This window comes from Eschrichtius robustus, chromosome 8, assembly GCF_028021215.1.
Source record: "Eschrichtius robustus isolate mEscRob2 chromosome 8, mEscRob2.pri, whole genome shotgun sequence".
Classification (NCBI taxonomy): Eukaryota; Metazoa; Chordata; class Mammalia; order Artiodactyla; family Eschrichtiidae; genus Eschrichtius; species Eschrichtius robustus.
This window is the reverse complement of record NC_090831.1, coordinates 112,946,179-112,959,754: the sequence shown is the minus strand read 5'-3', so window position 1 is coordinate 112,959,754 and position 13,576 is coordinate 112,946,179. Positions and strand designations below refer to the sequence as shown.

General features: G+C 38.6%; 1 protein-coding gene across 1 annotated transcript in view; it reads left to right on the top strand.

The window, feature by feature from the left end:
* The first annotated feature begins 705 nt into the window (after window positions 1-705).
* Window positions 706-13,576, top strand: part of MTPN (myotrophin) — a 63,509-nt gene continuing 50,638 nt past the window's right edge. The window contains exon 1 of the mRNA XM_068549523.1: window positions 706-1,051. Within this exon, the coding sequence (XP_068405624.1) occupies window positions 980-1,051 (72 nt within the window). The 5' untranslated portion in view covers window positions 706-979. The remainder of the gene's footprint in view (window positions 1,052-13,576) is intronic.

Below are 13,576 nucleotides of genomic sequence, written 5' to 3'. Positions count from 1 at the left end.
AAAAAATTTAAAAAACACAAATTGTACCAGTCAGTTAAGTTTGCTCTGCCCTATGGCATCAAACTGAATTCCTAGTCTCTGGACATCATTTGCTGGTCGGGGAGATGAGTAGAGTTTTTCCCTCCACAGAACATTACACGTAGTGTTGGCACACTGAATTCACATTGTTGTCATGAGTATGGAAGCGTTCCTTGAGGACAAGAATTGGTTTACGCCATCTTTTTTACTATAGCCTCTATGCCTAGCAGAGTCTGACATGCAGTAGGAGCCTAAAGGATGCTTGACAGTACAGGAAGTAAGGGAAGGAGCAAGAAAGCGAGGGAAGGAGAAAGAAAAGGAGGGAAGGAGGGAAAGAAAAGAGAAGGCAACGAATTCAAATCAAACATTCCTACTGAACACTACGAAGGTGAGCAACATGCCCTCCAAGATTGTGGGGTTTTTTAAAGTTTTTCCCGTTTATGGGGCGCAGAAACGTCCTGATCCCCTCTGGAATACCCTAAATCTTCCGCCACACGGTTTCTCCCCTTCCTGACCTCCGACCCCCTTGTTTGGCCTCCCAGACCCGCCCACTCCTCCCCCAGCAATCTTCGCCAGCCGTCCCACCACTGCGCCTGCGCACGCGCGGCGCTCGGCCGCGGGCCTTCGGGGCGGGGTCCCGAGCGGGGCGTTCCGCCGAGGGGAAGAGGAAGAGGAAGTTGGGGGAGGGCCCTAGCTGGAGTGAACCGGAAGTGCAAGCGCTCCAGCTTCTCTTCGGCCAGGCGGAACCTGCTCTGCCGGGCCCGGTGGCCGCAGAAAACTTTCTTACTCCCGCCCCAACAGTCGCCGCGGCCAACTGCCTCGCTCGCCTGCCAGCCCACCCCGCCTTCTCTTCGCTCCGGCTCCGCGCGGCCCTGTCTCCCGCTCGCCCGGCGGTATCCGCTTGCTGCTGCCAACGCCTCCCCGTTTTCTGCCCGGCTAGCCGGCCCGCCCCGCTGCAGTGATGTGCGACAAGGAGTTCATGTGGGCCCTGAAAAACGGAGACCTGGATGAGGTGAAAGACTATGTGGCCAAGGTACGTGGGGATGAGTGGAGTCGGCGAGAGCACGGAGGTGGGGTGGAGGAGAGGCTGAGGAAGCTGCTGGGAGCTGGGCTGGCGGGGGCGGGGGCGGGGGTGGGGGAGACCTCCCGGTTGGAGGCGGCACCGAGAGAGCCGGGAGGCAAGGAGCGTCCAAACTGAAAGATGGGTCCACGCAGCGCGGTCGCGTTCTGTGTCAGGTAACTGCCGTGGTGACACAGTCAGGCTCTTGCCTTCCCGACCTCTTGGGGGAGGGGAGAGTGGTGACCCGCTCTTTTAGAGTCACTTATGAGCCCTGATGACTTGAGTTCGGCCTTCTTCTACGCCAGAGTTACACTTAAATATTTTTCTGGACGAGGTAATTCTCCATCTTGGACCTGCCCACAACTGAATGAAGTAACAAGTGATTAGGATCAGAGGAACGTTTTCTTTAACTTTGGGCCTGTTATGAATTTACAGTATTCATTGACCGTGAAAAAGAGTACCGAAAATAGCAATAGTTAAAATTCTGAAACTTGGTATCACTTCACTGTGAAGTCTTAACTTTGGGTGTGGCCTTTTCCCTCTCCCCCGCTAAAACAAATAACTTCTTTGCTTCCAGTGGTAAGGTTGTCATTTAGCATCTGGGCGTCTTTAAGTTATCTGAGCAGTTTTCAAACAAGCGTGTGAACTTTGGTTACTCTGTCTTTCTCCTTGATTCCATCAGAAATGCTTACATGTGTGATAAATAGTAAGGTAGTTTAGTCACAGTACTTTGGGGGGTAAAACCATGATGAAGAAAACTAATCTCAAACCTAAACCCAGATGTGAATCCACATTGTGATCAAGTGGTAAACTTAAAATTCCAAGCTGGCCTGCCTTTGGACCCTGAAATTGTGCATTGTGTAATTAGGAGAGAGCTTACATGTGATTTTAATATGGTGATGATCTAAAAAGAAATCTTCCAAAACAAAAGTATGACTTTATTACCTAAGCATGGAGCACATTTTGCTTCTAAAGAGTATAGCATTATGACATGATCAGGGAGGGCATCTTGCTCACTTCTAAAAGTGTAAGAAGCCAATCCAGATTTTAGTTCTTCAGAGGATATGACCACTGGTATGTTGCTGTGTTTTTGCTTCAGAGTTCTGTTAGAAACAAGTAACCAGAAGCAGAGTTTCTTAAAACTTACAGGATTGTGCAAGGCAAACTACTGATAGTTTTTACTCTGTTTAGTACCATTACAATTTAGACTTTTCGCATAGTCTGAAATCGGACTTTTTCGATGTTTCCCTTAAGATTAAAGGAAGGAAATTACTTGTAAGACTTCAATCCATGGTATGGTTCCAGTGGTGGGACACTGAAGTACTCTGGAAGTGAGTGGGCTTTTGTTTTTCTGTTAATGGTGGAACCTAGGTTATTTGATATTCTTGAGATATGAAAAGTTCTTAAGTACTGAGCTTGCAGCTACAAAAATAAGTTTATGTAGTGTCTTCCTGTTATATTATTTAGTATCATCCTGTGAGTCTTGTAAAGTAAGTCCTTTTATTAGTCCCATTTTACAGATAAGATTACTGAGATGCAGGGTACTTAAGAGAAAAAAAAAATCCAAAGTTATAGAGAGAACAAACGAAGGCAGAACGAAACTGCTGACTCCCAAACTTAAGACTCCTTAACTGCTCCATGCAGTCTCTCACAATCTAAACTGTAATTGTGAAAATTTATGATATCAAGATTTCTAGCAGGACATTCCCAAGGTCCACATCCAGGCAGATTATGCATAGTTTTCAATCACACAAAAACATTTTTGTAAAAATATGTGCCAATACCAATGGATTAATTTATTTTCAGTTAGTTTTTAAATTAGGCCATTCTATTCAGTTTGATTTTGATTTTTTCCCTATTACTACCATACTGCTTACTCTCGTTAACAAAAAAGATGTGCATGAGAGGGAAGGAGAGACAGTCAAAGCAAAGTAAAAGAAAGTGTTAAGAACTAGTTTATCCAAAAAGGTTTGACTCTAAAGTAATTCTATGAACAGACCATTGAGCTTTTTCCTTTCTTAGTTTTTATTGGGTAACTTGAGTCTCTTCAAATATCTTTTGCTTTGTTAATGAAAAATAATAAAAAACAGAACAACCAAAAACTAGCACTCCATTTTTTTCTGACTGAGCTCCCTTATTGTGCCTTTTCACATTTCAAGCCCTCATAACATGGTTTCTTCTGCTCAGACTCTATCTTCCCTGCTTATTCACTGATTTACCTTTTTCATCCACCAATTTATGCACACATTATTATTCTCTAAGTTTATGTAATGTGCATTTATCTGAGCGTGTACAAAGAAAGTACGTAAAGAAACATTTGGACTTGTCTAGTTTTCCTTCTAAGGGGTGAAATCTTTAAAATACTCTTCTGAGTACTCCTGTGAATATCTCTCACATTGCTAACATTTAAGAATGGACCTGTGGGTGAAGCATTTTAGTATTTCCCTTTTTTAAAATTAATATTTTAAAAAACAATAATTGTATTTTTCTATCTGCTTCTGACTTCTCTACAGAAATCTGGAGTATGGATAGGCATAAATTGTTGGTTTGGGGTAACTTCTTGAATTCTGAAAAATAAGTTGAGTTCCAAAACCATTGCAAATTGTATGTTCCTAAATGGAAAAAGCAGCATATAAAGAAAAACTTAGATTACTCCTTATTAAGTATTCACCTGTGTCGTTAAAACAGTATCTGAAACAAATTGGTTTCTTGACTGATCAAAAGACCATAGTTACTTAATTCATCCATTTTTCTTGGGCACCTTTCAGGCCCCCAGCACTTTTCTAAGCCTGGCATAATAGTGAAGAAGTTGGACACAATGCTCAGAAAACTCAGATGTCTATATTCAGCAGACCTATGTGGAAAAGCGTTCATGCTTTTAAAGTAGCATGCAAAGTAAAAGTAACATCTCACTTACGTAAGCAGTTTCTCCAATTGGAAAACAAGAGAGAGTCGCAAAGTAAGATATTCATGAGCAGTAACAGTAGATATTCACCCATTTTCAATCTGTATGATTCCTCTTGGTGCCTTATTTTTGCCTTCCATTTCTGCCTTTATGTTAATTTCTCCCATTGGAGTTAATTCGGCCCTCACTTGAGCTCCAGACTGCCTAATGGATAGCGCCATTCGGAAAAATTCCAAATTGAGCTCACATTTTCTTCTCAAAAATTGTTTCTATTTCTCTTGTCCCCATTTTGACTAATGACATCATGACCCAATCATTTGCCCAAACTAGAAATTGGGGAATTTTCCCAAATTTCTGAGTGTTCTCAAGACTCCCTTTCTTAGTCTCTCTCATCCATTCCTTACTCTGCATTCTTATCATCACTACTTTAGATTAGTTGCTGCTGCTTAACTGACTGGACTGTATTTTCCTTGACTGTAGTTTCCCCCTCTCTCCTGGTCAACTTGAACATCTCAGCTGGAGGGATCTCTCTCTAATACGAATCTGAGCATCTTACCTTTTTCAGCCAACGTTCTTCACTGCCCTTATACTTTTGTGATTCCCCATTATTTATTTTAAAAAGGGCCAACTCCTCCTTGGTTTGGCATACTAAATCGTGAAAATCTGGCTTATGCTTGCCTTTTTAAACACTCTCTACACGCTCTCTGCTCCAGACCCTGCTAGGCTGTTTCTTACTTGTGTATCTTCACATGTGCTCTTTCATCCTCCTTGACCAAGTCAGCTCACCTCAGTCCCTAACTCCCAACCTGGTGAGCTATTTTTCCTCTTAGCTTAAATAATATCTCTTCCAGAGAAGCATTTTGACTTCAAATGGAGTGCTGCTTCTTTTACTGTTTCACTTATCAGATTGCTGTGATTTTGTTTATATGTCTGTCTTTAATTAAAGGCTGTGAGCCTCTGGAGGATAGATAATATATCCTTTTTCATCTTTGTATCTCTAGTATAGTGCCAAGGAATTTCACACATTAAAAGCATATGTTCCAAGTAAGAAATTCTTTTTATTCTTAATTTCATATAGTTTCAACATCTTGCATTAGTTACATAATAATAATTACCATTGACAGGATGACTTATATTGCCAGGTACTAGAAAGCACTCTGTAAGATTTTTACGTAAATTTTCATTTGCCTTTTACCACAGCCTTTCAATATAGGTAATAGTATTCCCATTTTAAAGATGAGGAAATTGAAGCTTAGAGAAGTTAAGTAATTTAACAAGGTCACAAAATAAGTAGCACAACTGGGATTTAAACCCAGAGCTGTCTGAATCTACAGCCCATATATTTTTCACCAGATCAGTCTGCCTTGAAATGGTTATCTGGCTTCTTAGCTCACAGTTGCTTAGTATGAGCACATTAAGAAAATGAGAATGGGGCTTGCAAGAGGCAAGCACAAGTTATCTCTGTGAATAAGGACATAGTAAAAGGGCTACAGTTTTTAAAATTTTTAACTGTTTAATTGTAAAATTGTTACATTTGGAAATAATTAGCATGGAGACATCTCTATAAACTTTAAGTCTTGTCAGGTGCTGTCTTTCTCAAAGTGTAAAAAAACTGATTGATTGAAAGCTTGTGGAAATTTTTTGTATGTGTAGTTATGCGTAATCTTATAATTTGTATTAATAATTACGATCCTGTACAGTACAGGAAAAGTTAAATTGTGTCTGTTTGCCTTAAGAAGAAACAAAAGTTAACTGAAGTATTGAGACTTCTATTCAGAATGGTTTAAATTAAACAAACAGCACTTTTTTCAAAAGGTATGTTCTTAAAACTTTATATATTTGAGTATTGTGATGCCATGTACAGGTATAATTTCATTTATTTATCACATCAACCCATGAACATAGTTAATATTGTTAACCCAATTTTAGAGATTTTAGAGATGAAGAAACAGAGGCAAAGATTAAATAACTTGCCCAAGGTCATAAAGCTCTTGAGTAATGAAGCTGAGATTTGAACTTGGTCTCTCTGACTTCAAAGTTCCTTGCTATTTATGTCAGCATACCATTGACTTTCATTTCTCAATAATGCTAGATAACTCAGGGAGTACTGTATTATTGAGTATTTAAGTATTAAAAATAATCACAGCAGGATGGTAATTATCCATTGAGACTACTTAGAGGTGAGCTTTGTGATTAGTTTTGAAGATCCAACTCTCTTAGAGGTGAATGCTTGTGAGTTGTATTGATAAGTAGTACCTTAGAATCTCCAGTAGGTCTGATATATATACTCTGTTTACATGTGCTTCTGTTTCACTTGCTGTGAAATACTATACATCAGGCCTCTAACTTCCCTTTCTCGGTGGTTTCCTTTCCCTCTCCAGCCCCCAATCTAATTACACCTGCCTTTGACACTCTGGTACATTTGAAAAGCAACAATTGTTCACCTTGTGAGAGAAAATGATCTCTTGAACCTGAGAGAAAAGTATCAACTCTAATATTTAGAAATTGCATGACTTATTGGGATCACTTTTCACTTTCCTAATAAAATAGGCAATTGAAAAGAGGTCCTGATTCACACTATCTTACATGTATCAGTTCTATGCAGTTTCCTTTTTTGTTGTTTCTTTTTGTTTGTTTGCTTCTTTTTTAAATGATCAGTTTCTTTCTTATAAAAATTTGTCACTGTGTTATGCCCTTTCTGCAGCAGGGCTTGTGACCCAGTCAGAAAGCCAGTAGGTCAGCTTGTATAAAAAGGTGCCCTCAGTAGATACAGAAAGTTTAGTATAGATACTTTGCTATTAGTCTTTTACTTTGAATTTAAAATAATGCAAGATCTTTTTAACATTGGAAGACAAGTTTTCACTCAGATGTCCATATGTAGTGTTTTGCTTTGAGATTTTAAACATTATCAAACTAGGGCAAACAACTTAAAGTGTAATAAATTAAAGCTGATTTAAATTTTAAAATGATATATGCTGATTATTTAAGAGATAAAGCTGTATTGATAGAATAAAGTGCAACAAAGTGTCCCATTGCCCATTATCCCTACCCAGGTGGTTTTTTAAATTTAAAATATAGATTTTATTAGGTATTTTTAAGACAGAAATGTATAAAAAAAGGCAAAAATTGGCCCACAATTCTACTCTGTAGATAATTCCTATTAACTTTAAAAAGTGACATTAACTCGGGAACAGATTAGAAAATGCGAGACCTGTGGCTCTCTGCCCCAGTCCGTGTGAACAAAGTTAGCCATTCTTAACAGGTTCACATAATTAATTCCAGAGAAACATTGGAAAACCCGCTTAACTCATCCATTTCCCCACTTAAAAAAAATTCTATACACACTTCTGCACTTTGCTTTTTTAAATTCCTTAATAGTTTGTTTTAGATTCTACATTGAAATTTATTCATCCCCCCCCCCCCGCCTTTTTAAATGGTGCATACCTCCATTTTATGGATATACCATAATTTATTTAACTAATGCTCCATGATAAACATCTTTTTCCAGCGTATGTTATCATGATTACCTTTGTACATATCCTTGACAGCTTCTCAGGCTATATCTGGATGATGCTCCTGATGCATTTTATCAACTTAGACACACATCAGTAGCACTTGAGACTGATCATTCCCTAACGACATTGCATTTTTGCCATTTGAATAGGTGATTTGCATTTCTTTAATGAGGGAATCAAACATCAGAACTTTATTAGTATTTGTATTCATTTCCTCAGATTTCTTGTTTATATCTTTTGTTCATTTTTCTAGTAGGCAATTGGTCTGTTTTTTATTGATTTGTATGAGCCCTTTATAAATTAAGGAAGTTAGTTTTTTGCGTTTGTTTATTTATTTATGGCTGTGTTGGGTCTTCGTTGCTGCGTGTGGGCTTTCTCTAGTTACGGGAAGCGGGGGCTACTCTTCATTGCGGTGTGCATGCTTCTCATTGCAGTGGGTTCTCTTGCTGCGGAGCACGGGCTCTAGGCGCGCGGGCTTCAGTAGTTGCGGCATGTAGGCTCAGTAGTTGTGGCTCGTGGGCTCTAGAGCGCAGGCTCAGTAATTGTGGCACACAGGCTTAGTTGCTCCGCGGCATGTGGAATCTTCCCGGACCAGAGCTCAAGTCTGTGTCCACTGCATTGGCAGGCGGATTCTTAACCACTGAGCCACCAGGGAAGTCCAGGAAGTTAGTTTTTTTATCATATGTTTTGCAAATATTTTTTCCAGTTTGTCTCTTGGCTTCATTTTTTTGGTTGTTGTTTTACAACAGTCTTTACTTTTTATGTGATTAAATATATCCCTTTTTCCCCCTTTTGTGACTTGGATTTTGTGTCCTATTTAAAGAGACCTGTTTCTTCTCCTCTATCAGATTGTGAATAAATTTGGTCTATCTTCCAGAACTTCTGTTTTTCATTTTTTTGCATTTTAGGCATTTGATCCTTCTGTTACTTATTTTGAAGTAAGGCATGAAATAATATAGTTTGTATATTTTTTTTAACAGTTTCTACATTTATTGTAATTCCTCTTTACCTACTAATCTGAACTATTTATCATAAAGAAAATTCCAATATGTGTTTGGATTTCTTGCTCTTTTTCTATCCATGCTAAACTGTTTTAATGGTAGTTTCATAATATGTTTTAGTATGGGATAGAGCCACTTTCTCTCTTATATTCTCTTTAGAATTTTTGCAGGAGGGTTCCTATAAGGATTTTTCCTTTTTTCTATCATTTCAAGGAAACAATGAGCATTTTTGGAACCTACCTCACATTTAACCCATATGACTTCATAAACATTAAACTTTTTTTTTTTTTTCTGGCTCGCTGGCAGCATGTGAAGACATGCTTTAGATTTTAATTCTTTATGAAGTATCTTAAGATAGGAGGATATGGTACAGTACGGCAATATTCTGTGTCAAAGTATTTGAAACAGTAAAGTTGTGCTTAAGTCATCAAATCACAGCTGAATTGATAATTAAGAATTACTTTATGGTACTACATCAAAAGCCACCTTGTAATGAGAAATATGGCTGAAAGTAATTTTTTTGCAACTTGATTTATTTTTTTAGTCCAGAAACCATTATAAGGGCGTAGAGGACCTGTGACTAATGAAAGCAGTGAGAGAAGAAACAAAAACATAAGCTGACCCAAGAAAATGAAGAGAAAAGAGTCACATTACCTTAAAGTTCCACAGACCCGTACAATAATTAATATGTGTAAATGTAACCTTGAGCTTCAAGAAAAGTAAAAATTTGATCTATTTTTCTCTTATTTAAACAGAGATGTGTATGGTATATTTTGGAAAGATTTCTATTTGACCATATAAAGTAATGAATATTTTGATACTTGGGTCTAAATTCTTGGCCCTCTGAAAAATTTAGATATCAGAAAAAGGTAGATAATAAACATATTACCCATAGCATAATAAAAGCCATAGTAGCAAATTCCTTGTCCTTACGGAATTTGGAATTTTGTTATTGGTTTAACTATGATTGAACATACTGGCTTTGCAATTAAATCCTCCACCTCTGGCTCTCTTACTAACTGGATCACTTTGAATGAGTTAGTTAACTGCTCAGAACTTGAGTTTCCTCAATGGGGGAAAATGGGGATAATGATACCTGCTTAATATATGTAAACTGTATACTGTTTTCCCTGCCATATGGTGAGTGCCAATAAATGTTAACCATTGTGATTAATAATAATAGCCAGAAATTTGTTCAGAAGCAAAACTACTTAAAGATCATCTAGTCCACCTCCCTTATTTTGTAGATGAGGAAAAATTAGATGTTAAAGGGCTTGACCCAGATTATGCTGCTAATTAGGTTTAAGAGTTTAATTCACTTTTCCTGACCTGAACAGGTGCCTTTTTCACTACACTACAGTGTTTTCTAATGAAGTGCTTTATACTGGCTGTTACCTCTATTGGAGTATTCTTTTTTTGCCCCACCCCATTTGCTTGGTAAATTTCTGGTTATTTTAAAGTTTTTGTTCTGCATAGCATTCCGTGACTGTAGTTAATCCTTCGTTTATGCCAACATGGTATCTAATATAGAGCTTTCTTATTATATTATGTTTTAGTGTAGTTTCTTAAACTTGAGAGCTATGGGCTCCTGACTTGACTGACAAGTCCCTGGACTTGAGTTTGAAAAACTGAGTGGCTTAAGAAACTCAAATCTTACCCTGTGAAATATGTCTTTAAGTTTTGAATGTTCAAAAAGAGTTTTGTCTTAATGACTGGTTAAAAAAACAAAGGTGAAGTATAGGAGTATATCACTTGTTATTATTTAAGTATTTGAATAGGTATTTGAGCACACAGAGACTCCCCCCTCAAAATATTTCTGCAAATCTTGATTTAAGATACAGTGTTTGTAGAGGGGGGGTTGTTTTCTTGGGGGTGGGGCTTCCCAGCCTTTGAAGCCCCTTCCTGTGTTTGAGGAGTTCCCTGCTATGTAGTGTGAATCTTGGTGAAGTGCAAGCCCTGGCTCCCACTACACAAAAGCAAAAAAGGACAAATAAATTGCTTTCTCGTGCCCAAACTTTAGGAAATTGGCCCATAACCCAAACATGGCTAATTGGATGCTTTTATCTGGAACCTGTGTGGGCACAGTAAAAGATGTAGTGGCAGCAATAAAGCATCCAGTTTCCAAAAGGAGAAGTAGTGATGTGCCCATCGTGACATCTCTTCTGTACCCAGGTGGTTCATGTCACAGATTTTGATTTTTATTTCTTGCCTTTAAGCCTTCTCGCTCAGTTCCTGCCCATTTACTGAGTGTGGTTCTTCAAACTTCCCAGCAATTCTGAGAGCTACTTTTAATACCTGTTTAATGCATTACATTTCTGTTGATCAGTATGAATTGGTTTCTGTTGCTTGCAATTAAGAACCCCATATTAATTTTTACCTGCCTGTCCCCTGTTGAGCGATGAATTTTTTGGAAGGTATCTTTGTATTCCCAATCTTTATCACATTGTCTCTTATCCACCTATAGTTTAGTTAAATTTGAGTTGAAGCCATATCTCTAGGAATTAACCCTTCCTTGCTTTGTTATTTTCAAAGTTGTTTTACCACATACCTCTTTAAAACAGATGTTCTTAGTGTAAATGATATTCCTTCATTTCCTCACTTAAAAATAGCTCAGTTTTCAAACTTACTCTGTTCACTTTTTCTGCACTACTGTAATAGTTGTGAAATACAGTAATAGTGATAGCAGTTGTATAAATATAACACAAACTTCCACTTGTAACCTCTCGTGGCCATCATTTTAGAATTTCAGTTAAGAATTTTTAAATTCTTAATTTCATTGCAGCAGTATTTACAGTAGCCAAGATATGGAAGCAACCTAAATGTCCATCAGTAGATGAATGGATAAAGATGTGGTATATGTATATACAGTAGAATATTACTCAGCCATAAAAGAGAATGAAATCTTGTCATTTGCTACATGGATGGGCATCAAGGATATTATGATAAGTGAAATAAGTCAGAGAAAGACAAATACTGTATGATTTTCACGTAGATGTGGAATCTAAAAACCAAAATAAGTGAACAAACATAACAAAACAAATGGATGCATAGATGCAGAGAACAAACAGGTGGTTACCAGAGGGGAGGAGTGAGTGAAATAGGACATTAAGAGTTATAAACTTCCAGTTACAAAATAAATGAGTCACAGGAATGAAATGTACAGTGTGGGGAATATAGTTAATAATATTTTAATAACTTTGTATGGTGACAGATGGTAACTATTATGGTGATCATTTTGAAATGTATAGAAATATCAAATCACTATGATGTGCACCTGGAACTAACATAGTGTTGTAGGTCATTTATACTTCAATTAAAAAAAAATAAGATTACATATATGAAAAGTGCTTTTAAAGACGTGTGAAAATACTGTTACTCATTGAGGAAAATACTAAAATCTATAAATGTCTCCAATGTAAGTATTTCTGTTTTTTTTTTTTAATGTGAGACATAGTTTTGTTTTTGTTTTTTTTTAATTAATTTATTTATTTATTTATTTTTGGCCGTGTTGGGTCTTTGTTTCTGTGCGAGGGCTTTCTCTAGTTGTGGCGAGCGGGGGCCACTCCTCATCGCGGTGCGCGGGCCTCTCACTGTCGCAGCCTCTCTTGTTGCGGAGCACAGGCTCCAGACGCGCAGGCTCAGTAGTTGTGGCTCATGGACCTAGTTGCTCCGTGGCATGTGGGATCTTCCCAGACCAGGGCTCGAACCCGTGTCCCCTGCATTGGCAGGCAGATTCTCAACCACTGCGCCACCAGGGAAGCCCCAGTATTTCTGTTTTATTTGCTATATATATTAATAATTGCCTTAAATTGTCATTTAATACCAATATAACTTAAATTGTTAAAAAAAAAAAGAGGACTTCCCTGGGGATGCAGTAGTTAAGAATCCACCTGCCAATGCAGGGGACATGGGTTTGATCCCTGGTCCGGGAAGATCCCACATGCCACAGAGCAGCTAAGCCTGCGAGCCACAACTATTGAGCCTGTGCTCTTGAGCCCGTGAGCCACAGCTACTGAGCCTGCGTGCCGCAACTACTGAAGCCCACGCGCCTGGAGCCCATGCTCCGCAACAAGAGAAGCCACCGCGGTGAGAAGCCTGCGCACCACAACGAAGAGGAGCCCCCGCTCGCCGCAACTAGAGAAAGCCCGCGCACAGCAATGAAGACCCAACGCAGCCAAAAATAAATAAATTTAAAAAAAAAACACTTCAGCTTTCTCATCTGAAAATAGGGATTACAATAGTACCCAATTCACATGTTTTAGCCATAAATTTTATGCAAAAATTTTACCGGGGGCTTCCCTGGTGGCGCAGTGGTTGAGAATCTGCCTGCCAATGCAGGCGACACGGGTTCGAGCCCTGGTCTGGGAAGATCCCACATGCCGCGGAGCAAGTAGGCCCGTGAGCCACAATTGCTGAGCCTGCGCGTCTGGAGCCTGTGCTCCGCAACAAGAGAGGCCGCGATAGTGAGAGGCCCGCGCACCGCGATGAAGAGTGGCCCCCACTTGCCGCAACTAGAGAAAGCCCTCGCACAGAAACTTAGACCCACCACAGCCAAAAATAAAAATAAAAATGAATAAATTAAATAAATAAATAAAAGACAACTCAAATACTACCTCCTCAGTGAAGACTTCTGAGATCTTTAAAAAAAAAAAAAAAAAAATTTTACCGGATTTTTAAAAGAGATAGTTAATGTAAAATTTAACAAAGCAGTGCCTAAGATATTGTAACTGTTTAGTAAATATTTGCTATTTGTGTTGTTTTATTTAGACCCTTTCCTAAGAGGAGGCTTAGAGACATCAAGGCTCTCTTACAGCTTGGACTTTGTAAGCCATACAGTCTCTATCACATCTAACAACATCTCTGCTGTTGTTAAAAGCAGCCACAGATGATATGTAAACAAATGAGCATGTCTGTGTTCCAGTAAAACTTTATTTACAAAAATAGGCAGCAGACGAGGTTTGGCCCCACTGGTCATAGTTTGCTCACTCCTGCATAACATTGAAGTTACAAAAACCAGGTTGTTCGATAAACTAAATTTCATTTCTTTCCCCTTGAGTTTTTGAAATCTAAAATAATT